Source organism: Podarcis bocagei (assembly GCF_964188305.1).
Source record: "Podarcis bocagei genome assembly, chromosome: 10".
NCBI classification, from domain to species: Eukaryota; Metazoa; Chordata; class Lepidosauria; order Squamata; family Lacertidae; genus Podarcis; species Podarcis bocagei.
In genome coordinates this window covers 20824985-20848496 of record NC_138135.1, presented here as the reverse complement: position 1 = coordinate 20848496, position 23512 = coordinate 20824985, and the positions used below count along the sequence as shown (strand labels likewise).

The 23512-nt window shown below is 45.2% G+C and overlaps 1 protein-coding gene and 1 long non-coding RNA gene across 2 annotated transcripts in view; one reads left to right on the top strand and one right to left on the bottom strand.

Moving 5' to 3' along the window:
* LOC308595877 overlaps positions 1-23512 on the top strand; it is a 97037-nt gene that overhangs the window by 45575 nt on the left and 27950 nt on the right. The gene's annotated exons all lie outside the window — the stretch shown is intronic.
* CACNA2D4 (calcium voltage-gated channel auxiliary subunit alpha2delta 4) overlaps positions 1-23512 on the bottom strand; it is a 177205-nt gene that overhangs the window by 126252 nt on the left and 27441 nt on the right. Inside the window, 7 exon segments of the mRNA XM_081210589.1 lie at positions 414-491; positions 4423-4556; positions 5851-5929; positions 7662-7775; positions 14184-14273; positions 15092-15166; positions 19151-19301. Coding sequence (XP_081066715.1) covers positions 414-491; positions 4423-4556; positions 5851-5929; positions 7662-7775; positions 14184-14273; positions 15092-15166; positions 19151-19301 — 721 coding nt within the window.

Genomic DNA, 23512 nt, shown 5'->3' with positions numbered 1-23512 from the left:
GGTCCAAGAGAGTCAGAAGGCTTACTTATCCTTTATATAGTTTCACTTTTGCAAATCACAACATTAGCCAAAGGTGGATTCAGGGTAGTTCGAGCTGTTCAGTCGCACCAGGTGCACACCCAAGGAGGGTGTCTTCTCAAAGCCTAGTAAGGGCTTGCCTGGCTTCAGTAAGGAGGTGCTCCTACCTCCTTCCCAAAGCCAGGCAAGCACTTACTGAGCTTTTGGAAGGAGATAGAAGGGCTCCAGCACCCCACCAGAGCCTCATGCCTCCTTCCCAAAGCTCAGCTTAAGCCAGTGCCGGAAGGGCAACAAATAGCCTCACACAGGACGGCATATTATGAAGATCTGCCACTGCATTAGCCTTCTCTCTGCTTTCACACTGAGAAGTATCTCCCTGAGAGCATCATGCTTACCGTTTCATTCTTCTTGCTGAAAACTGGCATAGCCACCGTTGTCATGAGCAAGAGGCTTTGGGCTTGAGATGAAAAGAGCTATCAGATAGAAAACAAGCAGCATATTAGCAAGTGGGACAGCAGTAAGAGCATAAGGGGAACCAGCCACCACTGGAAATGCAGCAGAAAAAGTGTACTGAAAAGCACCCTTAAAAAAAAAATGCCTAAGGGATGTTAGAAAAATAGTCCATTTAGAGGAGGGTGAAAAAGGTGCCTTATCAAAGATGGCAGGGAGTATCCAAAACAGTGGAATATAATATTTAGGTACTAGTGACGACGCTTATGCATGTCCAGGTTAACATGGCATCGCCTGAGGCACAAAGACATAGCCAAAGCACATGATAATCATAGGTGCATGAACAATATATACAATGTATTCTAAAAAGACATAGATAAATTAATGCAGGTGACACCATGGGGATACATGGAAACCAGGGGAGAGAAGCAGAGCACAGAGGGCCTACCCAAATGTGAGACATTTACCAGGACCTCAGATAAACGGGAATGGCGATCACACAAGGATAAACTGACATGGCACTATACAGAAGACAGTGAATTTGGATAATTGGAAGGTTGAAACAGATAATGTAGGGTGTGTGTGCATGAAATGATTATAGTATAAAACACTAAACATAGACATCACAAATAAAACACAGACACACACGTGGTATCTATTCTCAGGAGAAGCAACCCATTTGGCCTGGTACAGCTGTTCCCCTTTAGCAAAGTCAAGAAGTGGTCTATTATCACCATTTCACAGCATGGGGGTCCTTGAGAGCCAACCAATCAAAACAGCAGCCAGACAAACAAAATGCTGGAATTTTTTAATCATTTGGCTGACATTTATTTTGGAAAAATTATGCAGCAGAAATAAGCATAGTTTAAACATGCTGCAGTACATGGTATGTGTGGGTATATGGGTGGGTGGGTGGATAGGTGGGTGGGTATGTATGGGTGTGGGTGGGTGGGTGTATATATGTATGTATGTATGTGTATACACACATGTATATATATATATATATATATATATATATATATATATACACACACACACAAACTATATATATATATATACACACACACATATTATAGATAGATGATAGATAGATATAGTGTGTGTGTGTGTGTGTGTGTATAGTATATATCAGAAATGAAATGAAATGAATGAAAGGAAATAAAGAGACTTCCTGTATATAATCTCAAACAATCAATGTTTCTCAGACCTATGGAGAGCGTTTTGTAAGTATTCACATCACCTCACATACATTATCTATGTAATCCTGACTCTGCTATTTTAAGCTGGGACAGTCTTAATATAGATGACTTGTGCAGGGCTGTCCAGTGAGCTTGTATCGAGTGGAGATTTGTACCAGAGACTTCCAGCCCATGGGCCATGCTCTGAAGTTCTACTCTACAACAGCACATCACAACCTCACAAATACATCCAGAGCTATCCATATCCTTCCCATGCTGTACAGCTCTATCACTGCTGTACAGCCAACTTTCCCCCACTGTGGATGTATGGTTTAGTTACAGCTAGATAAACTAGTACAGAACATGTACTAATGACACCCAGAGTAATAGTTGGCGTTCACAGAACACAAGGCAGATTGTTACCTCCTCAGATTGTGGCAGCTAGCAAGAGATGTGGGTGACAAATGAATGTACACATTAATGAATGGACAAACAAATGAACACACAAACTAATGATACATACAGTAAGCAGCAGAGACAAATGCAAGCAAGAAATGTAAGAGGAGCAAGCTAATAACCCAGGAGCAAAACCATTCTGAAACAGTCCAAAGCAAAGACTGATAAAACACAATGCAAGTTGCACAGCTGACAACTTCCAGCATACAGTAGGCTTGGCAAAACAAACTACCATGAAAACTTCATGTCCAATCTCACATTAGAGAATAAATAGCTATGCACCTTTTTAGTGACAGCCTTGTGCCCTCTAGTTGGCCTCCTCCCCTCCTCCAGTGGTGGGCCCATCTGTCAATTGTGGGCATGTGTGGACAGCAGCAGCACATGAAGATGTACTCCAACTAGTGTCAGACACCTGTCTTTAGTTATAATTTCTGGGCCAATCTAGACCTGATAGTACATGCATTTTTGTATTTAATGTGCATTTTAAGTATTTAATTCAAGAATCTGCTACTGAGGGGTCAGATAATTATCAGGATCACAGTGGGCAGGAAGGAGGAGTTTCACCCTTTACTCCCTTGCTTTTCACACTAGGTGGGGGGTGGGTGGGCATTGCCTTCAGAGGAGTGATTCTGAGTGCAGCAGGGGAGGAAGGGGTTAAGTGTTCCATTCCCAGCTGCTATGATCCTGATAGATATCACCCTGTTCCCAGAAGATATTTTCTTTTCTGAAAGCTAGCATGCTAAATGCATTTAATATCACATCTACTTTAGCCCTTCATTCCCCACAATGCTTCCACTACAGCAATCTCCATGGGATTGTAATACATGAGCAAGGTGTACAGCTCTGAGCAGTGGGCTGGGGAGGAAAAAGTAGAGGATCTATATTGGGGCCTAGTGTGTCACTGGGGACCTGGCAACTGCCCAAGGATGCCGTAAGCAGATGCCTTATATGGGAATTGAGGCAACATGTACAAAGCACATAAACGTGGCCACATCATCTTTTTTTGTTTTCTTGTGGCCACCAAGAAGAACATCAACTCTGATCTATTAGTGGGGTTCACACTAAAGTGTTATGGTGCACACTTTGCATCAGTAGGTATAGACTTATGGCCAAGCGGCAGAAATACATCAGTGATGGGGAATTCTTTACAGCTCAAGGGCCTCACTCCTGAGGAGAAACCTCTAAATGCATCCTGAATTTCTTTTTGTGCAAAATTTGAGTGGGAACTCTACTTTTTGGTGAAAGAAGTCCCCACTGCCAAAGAGACAAGGCACTATACAATTACAGGGCCAGATTGTCTCTTTGGTAGGAGAAACTTGCAGCAAAGCAAAAAACCGAATCTCTGTTTCTATGTGTTGTTCCTCTACTCCTCAAACTTAGCCTTGCTTTGGATCTTGGACTAAGTCATGAAGGACAATACTTGACACCTTAATGTATGTCAGCTCCTCTGTGTGACAGATAACAGACTACAGCACTGAAGCCCCACTGGGCTGGAGGCTGAGTGACCCATTTCCTGAGCTGAAAAGCTAATCTCTTTTCCTGTTGATAATCTTTTATAAAGTGTCTCTGCAGAGTTCACAGAGGACAGAGATACCACTTAAGTCAGGGGTGGGGGACCTCCAGCCCACAGACTTAATTAGCCCCATATGGCCTGTGAAGCCTGGCCCTTGACCAAGTCATGCCTAGCTACCCTCCACCTGATGTCATATGATGTCAGTTGTGGGGCAGGTAAATATGTGTTAAAAGATTAATTATAGCAGACTACTGGATCCTTTCTGAGCCAAAAGGGGGTTTGCAGCCACCACTGGTCAGCAGTGCCTACAAAACACCATGCACAGTGCTTTGCAAGCCCCAATCTGATAATCAAGGCTTGCAATGAATGAACAAAGCAGGCAAAAAATTGTGTTATCAGTTGATCGGCAGATGTACAGCTCTGCTCACTTGTCAAACCTGGCCCATGAGGGTGAGGGACATTGGGATCTGACCCATTCACCAGATTCAGTTCTCCATTCCTGATGTAAATCATGCTATGCCTGGATCACCATGGAATTTCAAGGATATCACATAGAAGCAAAGAGCAGCTAAATGACATCTGTAGAACCTTTTCAAAAGGCAGTACTCATAATAATCAGCTGCTGCTGCTAACTACTTCCAACTTATATGTGTATTTTATGTTGTAAACTGCCCTGTGGTCTTTGGATGAAGGGTGGCATATAAATTTAATAAATAATAGTAATAATTCAGAAAACAACTCTAAGAGACCTTTGTCTCTCACCCACCTTGAAGCTTACCAGCTGGAAGCTTTTCTCAAAACACTTACCGCGCTGTCCATGTAGGCTTCAGTCCATATGATGTCATGATCGTGGTTGATAACCATTGGTCGACTGAGTACATGCAAGTATTCCATTACATTCTCCTGGACGTCAGCCAAAGTTGATATCTGTGTGTAGTACCCTAACACAAATAATAAGTATTCCCGCCCCCAATAAGAGAGTTAGCTTCTTTGAATTCAATTTCTGAATCTGTATTCTACTGATTGGAGTTTGGAGTGGTTGCTTCAGTCTCCAAAACAGGTTTTACTACATATAAACAAGGCAAAATCCTATTTGCATGTGTGCAATGAAGTCTAGCACAAGCTGGAGGACATTTCAGAAAATCTAATGAAGGGTAGGACATGCATTTTTAGAATAAATTGAAATAGGTACAACTTCTTGTTTGATTGCATCAAAAGTTACCAATCTGAAGATGCCTGTCAGGGAACTGACATCAGAGCGAGAGGCGAAGGGGAGGCTCCCAGATTCTGCGGGCGAAGGACCCAGCACCAGGGGGAGAAGCAGCTCAGTAGAGGAGGAAGGAAATCAGCGCAACACCAGGGATAAAGGGGGGCAAATGGGGGAAGCGGAGGGAGAGCTCTGGGATTCTTCTCTGGAGATTAGTGAGGAGAGCACAGGCCCTCCACTACCCACGCCCTCCCTGTGCAGAAGACTCCCGCGCAGTGAGAGGAGGCGGCGACTGGGAGTCAGACAGCTTTTATGCTGGAAAAGGTTTAAGAAACGCCCACAGACAGATTCTGCCAGCGACTGAGACAGCCACACGGAGATGGGCTGTGCAGTCAGAACGGTTTAACCAAGGCAATTAAGCCTAGAGAGGCGGCAGTTTACGCACGAGTAACTCATACCCATTACAATGCCCCTTCGTGTTCTTACCTCTATCATTCTTAATCCTAGTTATGGGGAAATTGTGATGCTCCAGCTGCTGTTGGACTTACAATTCCCAACACCCCTGATCCTGGGCCATGCTGGCTCAGGCTGATAAAAGTTCAAATCCAACATAATCTGGAGGGTCACAGGTTCTCCATTCTTGCTTTACCCCATGCCTCCTAAGATCCTTCATCCCATGTATCCTAGCCAAACTCTATACAGTATCCACGTTGAAAACAATTTAAGAAGCAACAAATCCCAACCAAAACTCTTTCTATCAAATCTTGCTGCATTCACTCCCCACCTCATTAAAAACTCCTTAATTCAGCCCCCCTTTATATCTGACTCAATCCTTCTCACAATTCTAAGGCACTTGGCAGCACAGGCTAAGTAGCAGACATATATTGGAATCCATTCTGTCTACTGCAGCAGCTTTGGAGCTTTTCAGACTCAAACTAGGCTTGTAGGTTATACAAAGGCCAAGGTCTAAGAATGGATGGCTGCAGTTTGCTTATGATAAATGACTTGCAGCAAAGGATGATATTTACCTTTGTTGTTACATGCTATCCATTTCACATTCTGTGCAAAGCTGACTTCCCTCCCGATAAGATATGTAAAAACCCGTACCTGTGAAGCAAAAATGCAGACGTTGGAATTAAATGTAAAATAGCCTATTTGTCTGACATTCAGTAGAAATACCTTTTCTAGATCTCACAGCTGTAAGGTGGAATGGGAAAGATATGCAGTATTGTACGTTTTGTATACTGACATTATGCAATAGAGTTCTCTTCGTAAAAGTATGTGAAAAAGAGTTCCTGCTAGTAAAAATATCATTTTAGACCTATTTTGGAAAGATTAAGGGTAAAAAGCAAAGGTAAGCAGTACTTATGGGAGATCTTAACATCCTTCTACCAGCAAATACATCAGTTGAAGGAGTATCATATTTTCCCACCAAACAATAATGCAGCCTTGCTGTGAAATGCTATTATACCCACATACTAGAGTTTGCTATTTGGAAAACAGTTGTAAGTGATGTCACAAGTGACAAACCCATGGGTAAGCAAACTAAGGGCCGGGGGCTGGATCCGGCTCAATTGCCTTCTAAATCCGGCCTGTGGACGGTTCGGGAATCAGTGTGTTTTTACATGCATAGAATGTGTCCTTTTATTTAAAATGCACCTCTGGATTATTTGTGGGGCATAGGAATTTGTTCATATTTTTTTTCAAAATATAGTCTGGCCCCCTACAAGGTCTGAGGGACAGTGGACCGGCCCCCTGCTGAAAAAGTTTGCTGACCCCTGGACAAACCCAATGCTCAGACTATTTAGAAATGTTAAAGTAATGAATTTCCCCCCAGTTATAGGATGTTATCCAATTAACACATCTTGCCAGTGCAAGATTTCCACTTGCACAATGGAACTCTACCCTAATCTACTCCGGCGCACCCCCCCAAAAAAAATAATAATCTTGTGACGCTCTGGAACAGATTTAGGGAGGAAGAGTCAGTGGAGAAGAGGGCAAGGAAGTTCCTCTGCACCAGCAGAAATCCTTGAGCTGATGGGACATGTTACTTGGATACTGTTCATAGACACTGAGCACTTCCTACTTTGCTACTCTAATTTTTATAAGCAGTACAGTGGTGCCCCGCAAGACGAATGCCTCGCAAGACGGAAAACTCACTAGACGAAAGAGTTTTCCGTTTTGGAGTTGCTTTGCAAAACGAATTTCCTACGGGCTTGCTTCGCAAGACGACAATGTCTTGCGAGTTCCTGCTGGGTTTCCCCCCCCCTTTTTCTAAGCCGCTAAGCCGCTTATCAGCTGATCCGAACAGCCGATAAGTCGCTAAAAGCCGCTAAAAGCCGCTAATAGCGCTAATAGCGCTAATCCGCTAATCCGTCAATGGGCTTGCTTCGCAAGACGAAAAAACCGCTAGACGAAGAGAATCACAGAACGGATTCTTTTCGTCTTGCGAGGCACCACTGTAGTTGTAATAATATTGTTACTATTGTTTACTACAGGGGTCTGGAACCTCAGGCTCTGGGAAAGCGCCTCTTTGCCAGGTTCTTAGAACTCTTCTCATGCCATACCCCTCACTGGTCCTACTTTACACCCTGAGGCTTTCACCTGGCTGGAATGTGTCCTTGAACTCTTGACTGCCTGGCTGAAAAAGCTTCCCCACCCTTGATATATTATCACTTACCCGGGAATAACTCCCATCAAATTCAGTGGGGCCTACGCGTATAGCATTGCATTGCTGGTTAACACCGTGTGCTACTCAGTACCTGATTAGCAGCTCCTGATTCATTCCACACCAATCTGTCCTCTTTACTCTTTAACATTCAGCACTTAAGAAACAAACCTTACGATCGGGCCAGTTGAACTTTTCAAAGACATATTCGTAATCTTCCATAGCTCCATCAGTGATCAGCATGATGGCTTGGTTACAAAGACCTCCTTGACCAGCATTTCTGAACTGGAAACAGAATGGAAACAATAGTGATATTAATTATCTGACTGGTACAAATGGGGATTAAATGAGTTTACTTGGAAGGTTCACGGTTAGGAACACGGGTCCATCTAACTCAGTATCATTTACTGACAGCAACTGACAGTGTCTCCCTAGCCCTACCTGGAGATGCCAGGGATTGAGCATGTGACCTTTTGCAAGAGCTATAGCCCTCCCACGTCATTTAAATTATGGCCTTATTTAAAAGCCCTTAATTATGACCTAGGGGAAACTCTGATCAATTACAGCGAGAGTCTGCTCAGAAGCAGAACCTTAGTAAGAATCCTCATTATTCCGAATGCATTTCCAAGGGATCTAGATCTTAATTTCTAAAATAAGAAATGCTGTTATTTAAGTTTTATGAGAAGTCAGGCATTTATCTTAAAAACCTTTTATCCAACCTTCTTGTGGTGAGAGGAACACACTTTGCACATGCCTTGAGGCACACTTTGTGGTTATTTCATATGAAGCAGGCATTTGCTCCGGCATGGACAATAAATCCTGGGACTCAGCATTGGTAAACCCTCGCTTGAATGAAACACTGGTCCAGAGTATCATATTGTTACTAATTTGTTGTGCTGTACATAATTCACATGCCTTTTCTCAAAGTTGTGCTTCTATTGGGTGGTGGTGGAGGGTTCAGTTTAAAGTGAAACACAATTATTTTGTGCCTATGGAAATCCAGGATCCCCCGAAATTTCACCTACCCTAAATTTGAAGAATTTGTGGCTTTTAGTGGATTTTCAGCTCACTAGTGCCACCATCATTATCAACACTGGACTGTTTTTTGTCCATTCCCTGATACAGTTTCTCAGTAGTACAACTATGCTGCTTGGCACTAATGAGATTTAATCATCATGGCATATCTATTTCTAGCTGAAGCACCACTTGGTAGGGTTACACATATGATGGTTTGGATGAATCCTATTATTCTGGTGCAAAGCAGAGCAATTGCATCTCATTCTCGTTCCTTCAAATGTCTCCAGTCTAACCCTTTCCACCTCTTCTGTCATTTGAAAAGCAGACTCAATCAGTCATTCTGTACTCTCAAACCACTGAATAATTGGCATGATGCTGAAATATGAAGGACAAAGTTCTGATTAAATGCAACACCTAACTCAATGGCATCATTGCTAAGGAAACAGATTGGGGTCACCTGTTCTCGTGGGAGCTAACAACCTCATGGTTTACTTTCTGATACTACAGACCACAGCTATAACCCAGCAGTGGAACAGACTTCCTCAGAAGGTGTGGGCTCCACCTTCGCTGGAGGTTTTTTATGTAGAGGTTGGATGGTCATCTGTCATGGATGCTTTAGCTGAGATTCCTGCATTGCAGGGGGCTGGACTAGAACAAGGGTTGGCAAACTAAGGCCTGTGGGCCAGATCAGGCACAATTGCCTTCTAGATCCGGCCCGGGGACAGTCCGCGAATTCAGGCAGCTGGCATAGTGCGCACGCGATGGTTTTTGCAACTCAGTCAGGCTTGGGGGTCAAAAGTGAGGCGGGCGGCTGCTCAAGACAAGCCCCTTCTCCGTCTGTCATGCACACGCAGCAATCTTTTCTTCTGGGGCGGGGGGTGGGGAAGAGGGAAAAGGAGCCACAGTTCGGATTTCCACCATGGAGCTGCTGGTGACTGACCTCAGGAAGGGCAGTTGCGGCAGCAGAGGCTCAGAGGCGCCTCAGGAGCGATGCCTACCAGTGTCTGTGGCGGCAGTGCTCCCCGTCAGAGGAAGTGGGGAGTGCCTTGGCGGCTGCACTCTGGAACAATTCTGCACTCTGCTGGGGAGGCCGCTTGTTAGCTACAGGGTGTGAGCTATGGAAAAGGAAAACAGCCGCCTCCACCTCGTCTTCCCTCACACAGGGAAAATAACGTTTTTGCTTGAGCAGCACCAGCCTGACTTAGCGTGGCCAACAGCTTTTCCCTTCACCCACGGATGCGCACACACTCTCCAGGGCTGACAGGAATGGCGAGCTTACCTCAGCCCCCCAACCCCCACCCCACCTTACTAGAGAAATAATAACTGTCAACGCGTAAAACACAAAGGAAGCAGTGTGGGTGTATGAGGGAACACCCCCCCCAAAAAAAATTTCACATTTGTGCAATGTTGGGGTTGGTCCAAATAAGGGTTTTTGCCAAAAATGTCGGTCATAATCATGACAACATATAGTCCTGCCTCCCACAAGGTCTGAGGGACAGTGAACCGGCCCCCTGCTGAAAAATTTGCTGACCCCCTGGACTAGAAGATCCTCAAGGTCCCTTCCAGGTCTACAATTCTACGATCCTTCTTTGTCATGACAACATCACAATTTCATTGTAGTCTAGAGTCAAACACTTAATAATAATAATAATAATAATAAATTTTATTTATATCCCGCCCTCCCCAGCTGAGCCGGGCTCAGGGCGGCTAACAACAACCAAATAACAGTCAAATAATAACACATTCTAAAAATATTTCATTATAAAATTAGTTAAAATCAAATTGATGGCAACCGATTAAACAAAATTCTGTGCAGGTTGCCAGAGGAGGGAGTCAGGCTGCGCCCTGACCAAAAGCTTGGCGGAACAACTCTGTCTTGCAGGCCCTGCGGAAAGATGTCAGATCCCGCAGGGCCCTAGTCTCTTGTGACAGAGCATTCCACCAGGTTGGAGCTGCAGCCGAGAAGGCCCTGGCTCTAGTTGAGGCCAGCCTAACCTCTCTGAGGCCTGGGACCTTGAGGGTGTTATTATTTGTAGACCGTAGGTTTCTCTGTGGGGCATACCAGGAGAGGCGGTCCCGTAGGTACGAGGGTCCTAGGCCGTATAGGGCTTTAAAGGTTAAAACCAGCACCTTAAACCTGATCCTGTACTCCACCGGGAGCCAGTGCAGCTGGTATAGCACCGGATGAATGTGATCCCGCGGCGAAGACCCTGTAAGGAGTCTCGCTGCGGCATTCTGCACCCGCTGGAGTTTCTGGGTCAGTCTCAAGGGCAGCCCCACGTAGAGCGAGTTACAATAATCCAGTCTGGAGGTGACCGTCGCATGGATCACAGTGGCTAGGTCAGGGCGAGAGAGATAAGGGGCCAACTGCTTAGCTTGGCGGAGATGGAAAAATGCCGCCTTTGTTATAGCTGTAATCTGCGCCTCCATAGAAAGGGAGGTATCGAAGATTACACCCAAACTCTTAACGGACGGTGCTGGCACCAATTGCACCCCCGCAAGAGATGGGAGTTGCCCCCTCGATCCCATATCGTCCCGCCCCAGCCAGAGGACCTCTGTCTTCGAAGGATTTAACTTCAACCGGCTCCCACGTAACCATCCAGCCACAGCTTCCAGACATTTGGTCAGTGTGTCTGGGGCCGAGTTAGGATGGCCATCCATCAACAGATAGAGTTGGGTGTCATCAGCATACTGATGGCAGCCCAGCCCAAAACTCCGGACAAGCTGGGCGAGGGGGCGCATAAAGATGTTAAAAAGCATCGGGGAGAGAATCGCACCCTGAGGCACTCCACACACCAAGGAGTGACGCGATGACAATTCCCCCCCAAGCGCCACCCTCTGTCCCCGATCAGAGAGAAACGAGCGCAGCCATTGAAGGACTGTGCCCTGGATCCCCACGTCGGCAAGGCGGTGGTCCAGGAGTTCGTGATCGACCATGTCAAAGGCTGCTGACAGATCTAGAAGAATCAGCAGCCCCGACCCGCCTCGATCCAGCTGCCTGCGGAGATCATCTGTTAGGGCGACCATAGCCGTCTCGGTCCCATGACCAGCACGGAAGCCGGACTGGAATGGATCCAAAGCAGATGTTTCATCCAGAAACCTACCAAGCTGTTCAGCAACCGCTCTCTCAATCACCTTACCCAGGAATGGAAGATTCGAGACCGGGCGGTAATTGGATAGATCTAAGGGATCTAACGATGTTTTCTTTAAGAGCGGACGCACCACCGCCTCCTTCAGTTCCCCTGGGAATATCCCGGTGCCAAGGGACAAATTGATGATATCCCCCAGGGGGCCCCGCACCTCGTCTGGACACGCTCTAATCAGCCATGACGGGCACGGGTCAAGAGGACAGGTGGTGGGCTTTCCAGCTTGGAGGAATCTGTCCACATCGGCTGGAGATATCCGGTCAAAGTGGTCCAATACTGGACCCGAGGACAGTCGAGGGGCCTCCAGTTCCTTTATTGTATCCAAATTGGCAGGGAGGTCATGGCGGAGCGACAAGACCTTCTCCGCAAAAAAGCTCGCAAATGCCTCACAGCTGTGTGTCAGATTGTTATTTAAATTTGGCTGTCCTTCAAGGGACGTTAAAGACCGGATTATACTAAATAATTGCGCCGGGCGAGAGCTAGCGGATGCAATGGAGGCCGAGAAGTAAGACTTCTTAGCGGCCTTCACTGCCATCTCATAGGTTTTCATAAAAACCCTATAAGATGTTCTTGAGGCTCCGTCACGGGCACCCCGCCATACTCGCTCTAGCCGTCTGAGGTCCCGCTTCATTTTCCGAAGCTCCTCGGTAAACCAGGGAGCCCGGTTTCTGCGGGGTCGCAGAGGGCGCTTAGGTGCGATCTCATCGATGGCTGCCAGGAGCTGGGTATTCCAGCCCTCAACAAGCTCAGTCAATGAGTCGCCAGGGGGAGCAAGGTCCCGCAAGGCTTGACGGAATCTATCAGGGTCCATCAGCCTCTGCGGGCGAGCCCAAATCGGCTCGCCACCTAAGCAGGGTGGGGGTGGAAAGTCAATCCTGGCTTTCAGAGCGTAGTGATCAGACCATGGCACCTTCATCGAGGGAGACATGATCACATCTATACCGGCGCCAAAGATCAAATCCAGCGTGTGGCCTGCTTGATGTGTGGGGCCCGAAACAAACTGGGAGAGCCCTAGTGTCGCCATGGAAGACACCAGGTCCAGAGCCTGTGAGGAGGGAGTGGCATCAGCATGGATGTTGAAGTCCCCCAGTACCAATAGGTTGGGGAACTCCAAGGCCCAGCCGGCCACCGCCTCCAGCAGGCCTGACAGGGTGGCTGCTGGTGCGCTAGGTGGCCGGTACACCAGCCAGACAGCCAAGCTCTCCTCGGAGCCCCACACTAGGCCAACACATTCAATGCCGGGGATCGATGGCGATGGTAGAGCCCTGAAAGAACAATTTTCCCGGATTAATATTGCCACCCCTCCCCCCCGGCCCACAGTCCGCGACTGGTGGAGGACAGAGAAACCTGGGGGCGCCATCTCTCGTAGGGTAACAGTTTCCCCTTCGCGCACCCAGGTCTCCGTCACACAAGCCAGGTCAACCCCCCGCGAGGTGAAGAAGTCTCGCAGGGTGGCGGTTTTTTTGCCTATAGACCTGGCATTGCACAACACCAGTGACGGAGGTGAGTAATCCTTGCTCACCCTACCCTCGTCCCTCGGGATGGGGCGCAGATTGGAAGGGGTACGAGCATATCCATATCTCGATCCCCTTCGCCTATGACATCTGCCCCCACCGCCATACCTCCCTCGCCCCACTACGGTAGCAATCCCAAGCCTCAAACCAACCTCCATTTACAGAGTAGAAACAAGTCAAATCAAAAACAATTGTACCAACACAACAAATCCCCACCCCACTCAATAGCCAACCCCAAACCAAACTAAAACAGAACAAAATAGAAATACATCAATAAAAACCACCGTTCACGGTGGGACAACAAAGTAAAAAATAAAAACCCCTATAAAACATTTTAAAATATATAAAAACATATTAAGCATTTGCCGCGGCAACATCAGTGTCCTTAAAACAGTAGCGGTGGCGAGTGTGGGCCCCGCCCCCTAGGCCTGGAAGAGTGTGCCTACAGGAGGGAGCGGCCTTCCTCAACCCCCACGGTGGAGCCGCAGCAATGGTGTCCCAGTGCCTCATGAGGCCTCTTAAGCTGTGGCAGTGGTGAGTCAGTCTAGGCCCCGCCCCTTGGGCCTGGTGGAATCAGCCTGGGAGGGAGCGGCCTTCCCAACTCACAGTGCAGCAGCAGCAGTGGTGTTCCGGTGCCTGGTGCGGCCTCTTAAGCTGTGGCAGTGGTGAGTCAGTCTAGGCCCCGCCCCCTGGGCCTGGTGGAATCAGCCTGGGAGGGAGCGGCCTTCCCAACTCACAATGCAGCAGCAGCTCACAATGCAGCAGTTCCTAAAATAACACTGTCCAAATATGTTGACATCATATTCTCTTGCTGTAATTTTAGCCAACATGCCCATCAGCAGCTTTTGGTGCTGTCACAGAGGGTTTTTGTCACTGTTATCTGGAGAACTTCCTTCTCCTCCAGTGCATTGCCATAATTGCCACAATGCTGCAGGATATGGAGAGAGAGAGAGAGAGAGAGAGAGAGAGAGAGAGAGAGAGAGAGGAAAGACCTTTATCCCCACAACATTTCTTACCTCCCTCAGGATTCTGAAGGATTCTGTCAAGGCTTTATTCACTGTCCCAACTCCTTTTGCTTGCAACTCATCCACCAGCTGCTTGAAGTGCTAAGCAAAGAAGCAAGAAAGGTTTTCTCATAGCATTAGACAGTTTAGTCTTCTTCAACCTGGTGCCCTCCAAATATTGTTGGACTACAACTCCCAACCACCCTGATCATAGGCCATACTAGATGGGGCTGATGGGAACTGTAGTCTTGGGATGGAAAAATCTGCCTAATTTGGTTCTCGCAGCTTCTCATTTTTCCAATCTTAAATACAGTTTTCTGTGTTTCTGCAGCAATTTGTGAATTCCATACTTTAAAATTCTTATGAAAATTCTTCAACTTTTTAGTGTTAATTTCTCCTAATAGACACGTTAGTGTGCAGTTTCAACCAATGCATACATTTTTGCAAAAGATATAATCCTAACACGTATATGGTGTATATGTGTGTGTTATTTTCACCAATATGTTCATTTTTAGCAACACATTCCCCTCATATATGCATTTTTGTAAACACTGTTTGGTTTGAGAACTGCATAGCAAAATTCAGTGCAAATCATGAAGGATAGCTATGTTTCGATTCTCACATTGTTTCAGACACTGCAAATTTGATAAATTCAGCTTTAAATGTGTACTGAATTGAATTTCTTTTCCATGCCTATTGCAGTTCAAAACATCTGGATTTCACCACCAGGCTGAGATAAAGAATAATGCACAATCATTATTTATTATTATTAAATTTATATACCGCTTAATATTTAAAACAGTCTCTAAGTGGTTTATAAAGAAGAAAATTTAAAATTATTACACACACACACACACACACACACACCAGTTCACACTCAATAATGCGCCTAAATATGTCCCTAGAAGTCCAGTACTTACCTCTCTGTTATCTCTATCTGCTTGAACCAGGATCCCCTTGAAACAGGATTCAACATAATGAACATAATCATTGTACTGTAAAGGCAAAAAGGGGGGGGGGGTAGAGTGACTAGAAGAAAAGGAATCTTCCTTAGAGAGTTACAAAGGTTTCAGGAGATATTGTTATGTATAAAGAACCATCACAGCTTTTGAAAGCATACATTTTAAAATGCAAGATTCCACAAAATACCTCCCCATGCTCTTTGGAAACAAATCAAGGCATAGATTCACACTAGACATTCCCTCACTAAAATGCCAGCAATATGTGTAATTTAAGAAGTGGATAGCCTTGGTTGCCAATATCCTGTTGCATTCCACAAGTAAGATCTTTACCTGAATTTTTAAGTTATTGGTTTGCTCTTACTCCATCCCCCACCCTCACAAGACTGAGCCAAGTCCAGCAAAGCTTTGGCAGGCAACTCTTGCTAGGCCTGATGGGAGTTGTAGTACAGCAACATCTGAAGGGCCAAAGGTTCTGCACCACGGCTTTAAAGTGACACAAAACTCTGCTGGTTTTGCTGCAACAACAGAGTACTATGGCTATCCCTCGGGAGACTGTAAAAATAAGATGCTGCCCATATGGTGCCAGAATTATTCAGGCAACATTTCCTGCCCTCTTTCTTGATTTTCTTCAGTGTTTCCCTTTGTTCACTGCTTATTAGACAGCAACTCCCACACCTGCTTTAAAGGCCAAGGCATTTAATTATGGCACAAGCCATTATGGCACTTGAACTCAATTCATCACAAAAGCTTCTGCCATAATAACATGTGTTAAGTCCTTAAAGTGCCAAATGAGAGACTCAAATTGCCACTTCATGTGCAATTTACTATGGCCCACTGGGATCTTGTTTCCTATGAAAAGCAACATAACATAAAACATAGATAGATAAAGAGCAGGCATAGGCAAACTCGGTTCTCCAGATGTTTTCAGACTACAATTCCCATCATCCCTGACAACTGGTCCTGTTAGCTAGGGATGATGGGAGTTGTAGTCCCAAAACATCTGGAGGGCTGAGTTTGCCTATGCCTGCTCTTTATCTATCTATGTTTTATAGAGATATACAGATATACAGTAGATGATAAAGACAGCATATGTGTTCTAGGCTGTATTTAGTACAGTGGTACCTTGGGTTAAGTACTTAATTTGTTCCGGAGGTCCGTACTTAACCTGAAACTGTTCTTAACCTGAAGCACCACTTTAGCTAATGGGGCCTCCTGCTGCTGCCGCGCCGGCAGAGCCCAATTTCTGTTCTCATCCTGAAGCAAAGTTCTTAACTTGAAGCAATATTTCTGGGTTAGCAGAGTCTGTAACCTGAAGTGTATGTAACCTGACGCATATGTAACCTGACGCGTATGTAACCCGAGGTACCACTGTACTAAAATTTAAATACCGTACCTCACCCTTCATTAATAACAGCTTACAATGAAAACTAGATATTATGAACAGGGCAAACACAATATTGAAATAACCACACACAAGTCTAAACTGAAGAGAGGGCATGTCAGTTTCCCAAGGTGGACACAGGGACGATTTGCTGCAGATAGATTTGTCTCAAAGCAAGCTACTTATGTAACAAATAAGGATATTTCTGCAAAGTGGCTTACTTAAGGACAGAGATTTGTAGCCTCTCTTGTGTTTTTCCTCAGCAAAAAATAATAAAATAAAAGTAGGCAAAGTATTGCATCAGCCGTGACCATCAATCTGAGGTTGACTACCCAAAGGGTTTAAATACATGCTCCAGCTGGTATAAAAACCCACAGGCTTTCAGCTACATTCTAAAGACATGGCACTTTGCTTTTTCCTGTACACAAAGTGGGTGCATTTTGCCAGAGCACCTGATCAAGTGGCAGTGTTAACTCCCTGACAAAGTCCGCAAATCGGGATTATGTTTGCAGCCTTTGACACCCTAGATACCTCAGCTGTCCTGCAGTAACCCTAGGTGGTGGTGTTTAAAGGGACTCCTTTTACTGCTGCAGCTAAAAGGAGAGACAGTCAGCCCTGGTTGGGGATAGGGAGAAATTGACTTTGGTTCACATTTTAATACAAAGCTGCCTAGTTTGTACTTTCTGAAATAATATGTGAACTGGAACAGTTATCCTTCCAAATTCACATTTCTCCAAATTTTGTGATGCAGGTTTCAAACCATGTAATGGGGACAAAACATTCATGTGAGGAGAAAGTACGCATACATTTGTGGAAAAATAACAAAGGAGATGCATTATATTAGAGAAATTCGCTTTCAAAGGGGTACAATTTTTTTGGGGGGGGGAGTGTATACATGTTGTCTTCCCTTGCTAATGGACTGGATGAGAGCCAAGAAATTGAAAGCTCATTCTAAATAAGACTGATGCCCTGTCAGTGGGTGGTTTAGTTACAGGCTAAATTACAGTGAGAGGCCAGAAACTACTCAGGGGCACGGTAGCGGGGAGCAGAGAGATGAACTGGTGAGTGTGGCTGGCCTTCAGACAGAATTGTGGGTATCCTTTCCTCTCCCATTCCAGGTCTCTCTCTCTCTCTCTCTCTCTCTCTCTCTCTCTCCACCCACCCCTGAGCTCACCCAAATGACCAGTTAGCCATTTAGTCAGTTATTTTTGGACAGCGGAGAATGTGATTGTTCTGTTGTCTTTTAATCCTATGAAAACTGCTCTTGAGAATAAATACTCTGCCCGAGCCAGTTCAAAGTCTTAATCTGATCGCAGCAAGGACTATTTTTAACAGCTGTCTTCAGTTTCTGGTACTGATAACTGAGACTAAAGATGACTTTAAGTAAATACTTCTAAACAATTTCTGTCTGCAACAAATGCAAGACTTGGAAAAAAAATTGTTGAGACTAGGGACATATCTGGGCATAGCATTCTTTGCAAAAAAAGGGGGGAGAGCAAGCAAAACAATCAAGGAAGTCCCTTTCATGAAGCATGAGGGCAATCTTAAAATTTCATGTGATTATATTTTTGTAAGAAAGTGAAAGTATCCAGGTATGGCCTTCCCTAGAGCATACCACAGACAGGAGTGGTTCACAGGTTGGACTGAGCAGGTCATGTGTCATATCTAACAGAGAGAAAGGTCATGGGGCAATTTCTCTAGCCTCTTCTAACCAATCAGTGAATGGTGGTTGGAACACAAATTGAAATGGCTGGGAGCTAGATGTTTTGATCTTTGTGAATTCCTATAGGAACTAACCTGATCCACACCTCCTGGGATAATGTGCAATCCTAACCATGTTTATGGGACGCGGGTGGCGCTGTGGGTTAAACCACTGAGCCTAGGACTTGCTGATCAGAAGGTTGGCAGTTCAAATCCCCGCGATGGGGTGAGCTCCCGTTGCTCGGTCCCTGCTCCTGCCAACCTAGCAGTTCAAAAGCACGTCAAAGTGCAAGTAGATAAATAGGTACCGCTCCGGCGGGAAGGTAAACAGTGTTTCTGTGTGCTGCTCTGGTTTGCCAGAAGCGGCTTAGTCAGGCTGGCCACATGACCAGTACAGGGAGCTGTACGCCGGCTCCCTCGGCCAATAAAGCGAGATGAGCACCGCAACCCCAGAGTCAGCCACGACTGGACCTAATGGTCAGGGGTCCCTTTACCATGTTTACTCAGAAGCAAGTCCTCCTGAATTCAATGAAACTGACTGCCAGTAAGTAGGGAGCAGTACTGCGGTCTTAATTATCAAGTGGCTTATACCCTTTCTGAACAGTCTGAAATAGATATTGGTTCAAAAAAAAAATGCATCTAGAAATGCCAGTTTCAATAAAAAAAGAGATTTATAAATATATATTTTGAGAGAAAATACATGTAGAAATATGGATTTAAACGTGAAGTTTTGTGCATCTTAAAAGTCTGGAGAGTAGTGCAGATGCAGGATGGAACAGGCAAACGCAGGCAAACAGCAGCAAAAACGACATGGGCCAGAAATAGATTGATCTGCTCATCCAGTGCCAACCCAGAGCTCTTTCTCAAACTAAAATCTAGTTCCATTGCCTCCGAGGGAGATGGTGTTTACAAATGAGGAAGGAGTTTGTACTCACGGCAATAATATTAACAAAGTCATTCTCTCCCAGCGTGTCCAAAATTGTGACAATGGTGTGTTTGGCAATAGACAGGAGCAAACCCTTCATGCTCCCACTGATGTCCACCACAATGACAATATCTTTGGGTGATGTAGCAGCCTGGATGTACCTTGACAGGAACAAGAAAGGGAAGCAGTAAATATCATGTAAGTGTGCAAGAGTGGCACTAGTGGGAGGTTCCTGGACCATATCAGGGAACACATGATCCAAGCCGGAAGAAGTGATCTGAATGTATGGTAGAATCAGAAGAATGTATTGCTTCCTTTCCTATTATTATTAATAATAATAATTTATTATTTGTGCCCCGCCCATCTGGCTGGGTTTCCCCAGCAACTCTGGGTGGCTTCCAACAAAGATTAAAAATATATTAAAATGTCACACATTAAAAACTTCCCTAAACAGCGCTGCCTTCAGATGTCTTCTAAATGTCAGGTAGTTGTTTATCTCTTTGACATCTGATGGGAGGGAGTTCCACAGGGCGGGCGCCACTACCAAGAAGGCCCTCTGCCTGGTTCCCTGTAGCTTCGCTTCTCATAGTGAGGGAACCACCAGAAAACCCTCAGCACTGGACCTCAGCGTCTGGGAAGAACGATGGGGGTGGAGATACTCCTTTAGGTATACTGGGCCAAGGCCATTTAGGGCTTTAAAGGTCAACACCAACACTTTGAATTGTGCTTGGAAACGTACTGGGAGCCAATGTAGGTCTTTCAAGACCGGTATTATGTGGTCTCGGTGGCTGCCCCTAGTCACCAGTCTAGCTGCCACATTCTGAATTAGTTGTAGTTTCCGGGTCACCTTCAAAGGTAGCCCCACGTAGAGCGCATTGCAGTAGTCGAAGCGGGAGATAACTAGAGCATTTAGCGTGGTGATCTAAGGATGCATCCTTCAAATACATGGCCCTTTGACACCTGCAGCGTGTGTCTTCAGGACCCATCATATTTCTGTCACTGTAATTTGTTTTAACTGTTTTTAATACAGTTTAAACTTTTCGATTGTTGTAGTCATCCTGGGAGCTGCTGAAGGGCAAGTAACAACAACCAAACAACAACAGTAATAACACCCTGCCTTAGGAAAGGTGGTGCATAGATTCTAACAAACCCAGCAACAATTTTAAAAGAACAGATTAAAGCATTTGGGGCTTTTTAATTTAGAGAAATGACCAAGAAGGACAGGATTATGCAAGGTGCGGAGGAAGTGACAGACATAACTTTTCCTCCCTCATAATATAAGAACTTGTGCTAAATTCAGAATAAATGAAAGAACATATTTCTTCACAACCCACATATTTAATTTATGGACATCGCTGAAACAAGAAGGGGTGACAGCCACCAGTTTAGCTGTTTTTAAAGGAGGATTAGGCAAATTTATGCAGGGTAGGTCTGTCAGCAGCCACTCATTACACAGACAGTATGCCAGTTACTAGGAAGCAACAGCTATTGCTCTCAAGCTCTGCTTGTGAGCTTTCCAGTAGCATCTGCTTAACCTCACATTCCCCAATCTGGCACTCTCTGGATATTTTGGACTAACTTCCATCACCCTTCGTCAGCATGGCTGTGCTCACTAGTGCTGATGACAATCACACTCCAACACATCTGTAAGACATTTGGTTGGGAAGGTTGTCTTTAACCATTGTGGAAAAGAGGATGCTAGACTGCTTGGGCTCTTGTTCTTTTGATCGATCGTATTTTTAAAGTATTGGTTTTTTAAAAACATTTATAAATCACCCTTCACCTGTAATGATATCCGTGTGGAATACAACACATAAAATTACATAATGCACTATAATAAAACCATAAGATCCCTTCCAATAAAAAAGGAGCAGTGAAAAACCCAGGGCAGGATCAACTTCACACCTAAACCACAAAAATGCCTGAGCAAACAGGCAGATCTTAACTTGGTGCCAAAATGGTGAAAGTGACGATGCAACCCGGTGTTCAAAACTCCCATTGTTCTAGGTGCATTTTGTGACAGGGAATTTTGTTAGTGCAAGCAGTTTCTAAACTCTGGGCGCAGTACTGCATCTAAGATTTCAGAATAAAACTGCAAAGTGGAAGGAAAGGAGGACCTTTTTCTGCCTCCTCATTTCCAGCCACTCTCTGAAGACTGGAGAAGAGACCTAATAATAATAATAATAATAATAATAATAATAATAATAATAATAATAATAATAGTAATAATAGTAATAGTAATAATTTATTTCTACCCCACCCATCTGGCTGGGTTTCCCCAGCCACTCTGGGTGGCTTCCAACAGAAGGTTAAAAATACATTAAAACATCAGTCATCAAAAACTTCCCTAAAAAGGGAAGAATATTAAGAATATTAGGGGGTGGGCAGGGGAAGGACGAGACCATGTGAAAAATGAACATACTATTTTAGCTGCAGTTCATTCATTCAGCTTTGTATTCTTGTTATAAAAAAGCATGCCTAGACATTCCATTGTTGCACCCATTGTTGGTTTCTGCTTTCCTTCACTGTGCAGCGAAAGGGCTTGTCACGAGACAGGTGTTTACATTCCACAGTCTGTACTGTTGGAGTTTCTCACGGGAAAGGGAGGCTGGATGTGACGTACACTGGTTTCCTGTTTTTCACTGTGTGATTCTCTCCAAGCTGTTGAGGAGAGAGGATGCATTTTCTGCTCCGGCAGAGGCAAGATGTCTTTCTGTAATATACCAGCTTTGAAATATAAATAAAGCAATATAGAGTATGCAGCACGTACTCCTCATCCTTCCGCTGGGCACAGGACTCTGCTTTAAACCAACACGTGGTTATGGGCCCAGAAGTCGAATCGGAGTGCCGGCAAAGGATCGGAATGCAGAGGGACAGATCGGAACGGAATCTGCTCTGCGCGTAAAAGTGATTGATGAGGTATGTGCTACTGCTCCGGGCAGCCTGCCAGCTTCTAGTTAATTGCTTTATGGCTGGACTTTGAACTTTTAAAGCCGTTTTGCCGGGAATAGGCAAAAGGCTCCCAGGCTCAAGTTACTATGCTGGGGAAATCGAAAGTAACTTTTAAGTGCGCTTTTGGAATAAAGCAGCTGCAGTAGTGACGCAGCAAGATTTAAAGCAGCATATATGACGCTGAAGGCTAATGCCAGAGTCATGATGGCCCTTCAGGATGCTTGTGGGATTCCTAAGCTCAACAAGAAGAATTATGCAGACTGGGTTCTGTATGCAGAGGCAATTCTGCGGAAAGAGGGTTTGTTTGAGGTGATTACAGAAACCCCCCCAGTTCCAGTTACAGATGCATGGGAAGCTAAGGATTCGAAAGCTAGGGGAACGCTTACATTGATAGTATCCCCAGAAGAGCTCTGTCTATTGCGTGATAAGACCTCAGCCAGAGAAATTTGGGACGCTTTGAGAGAGGCTCACTTAAGGACAGAAGCTGGATCTACCATGTTTTACTTTAACAAGATGCATAATATGGCTCTTGCTGAAGGTGGAGATGTGCGTTTACATCTGATGGAGATGCAAAATCTGAGACATGAGCTGCAACAGAGAGGACTCAACTTTCCAGAGGCTGTGTATTCTTTCATGATACTACAATCTTTGGGTTCAGGTTGGGAGTCTGTTGCAACCCAGATTGCTGTGCAGCCAACCGCTCAGCTGACAGTGGACTATGTAACTGCCGTGATATTAAATGAAGCAGATCGCCGGGGTGCTAGCTGCATGGGCAAGGGGGAGTCTTCACAGACGTCATCCCTTAGTGCAGTGGAACCACCAGATGGCGCCAAAGCTTTGAAGGCAGTGAAATGCTACTCGTGTGGACGTCTAGGCCATATGAAGAGGGAATGCAGATATCCCAGGGCCAAGACAGAGCAGCGCAGCGAAAGCTCATCGCGTGGAAAAGGCCGAGGCAAAGGCAAAGGTCCGGTGTCTAGGACAACGCAGCACAAGGCTATGGTTTCACGCTTCACTCCAAAGGTTGCAGAGGTCCAGAACACGTCTAGATCTTTCTTCGTTGATTCAGTGGCAACCCACCACATGTGCAACGATAAGAGACTGTTTGTGTCTTTTACACCGCAGGAAGGTGCGATTCACAAGGTGGATGACCACACTATTCCCAGTAAAGGCTACGGAACTGTTGTTCTTCACAGTTTGGACTTATCGATACAGAATGTGCTTTACGTGCCAGACGCCAAACATAATCTGCTCAGCGTTGGACAGCTGAATGAGCGGAACATTGACGTTTCCTTCAAGAACAGGAAGTGCATCATCACAAAGAAAAATGATTATGTATTGCATGCTGAATATGTTGATCGTTTGTTTGTTTTGTATTATGATGATGTTGTGCAGGATGACACTTGTTGCATTGCAGGTT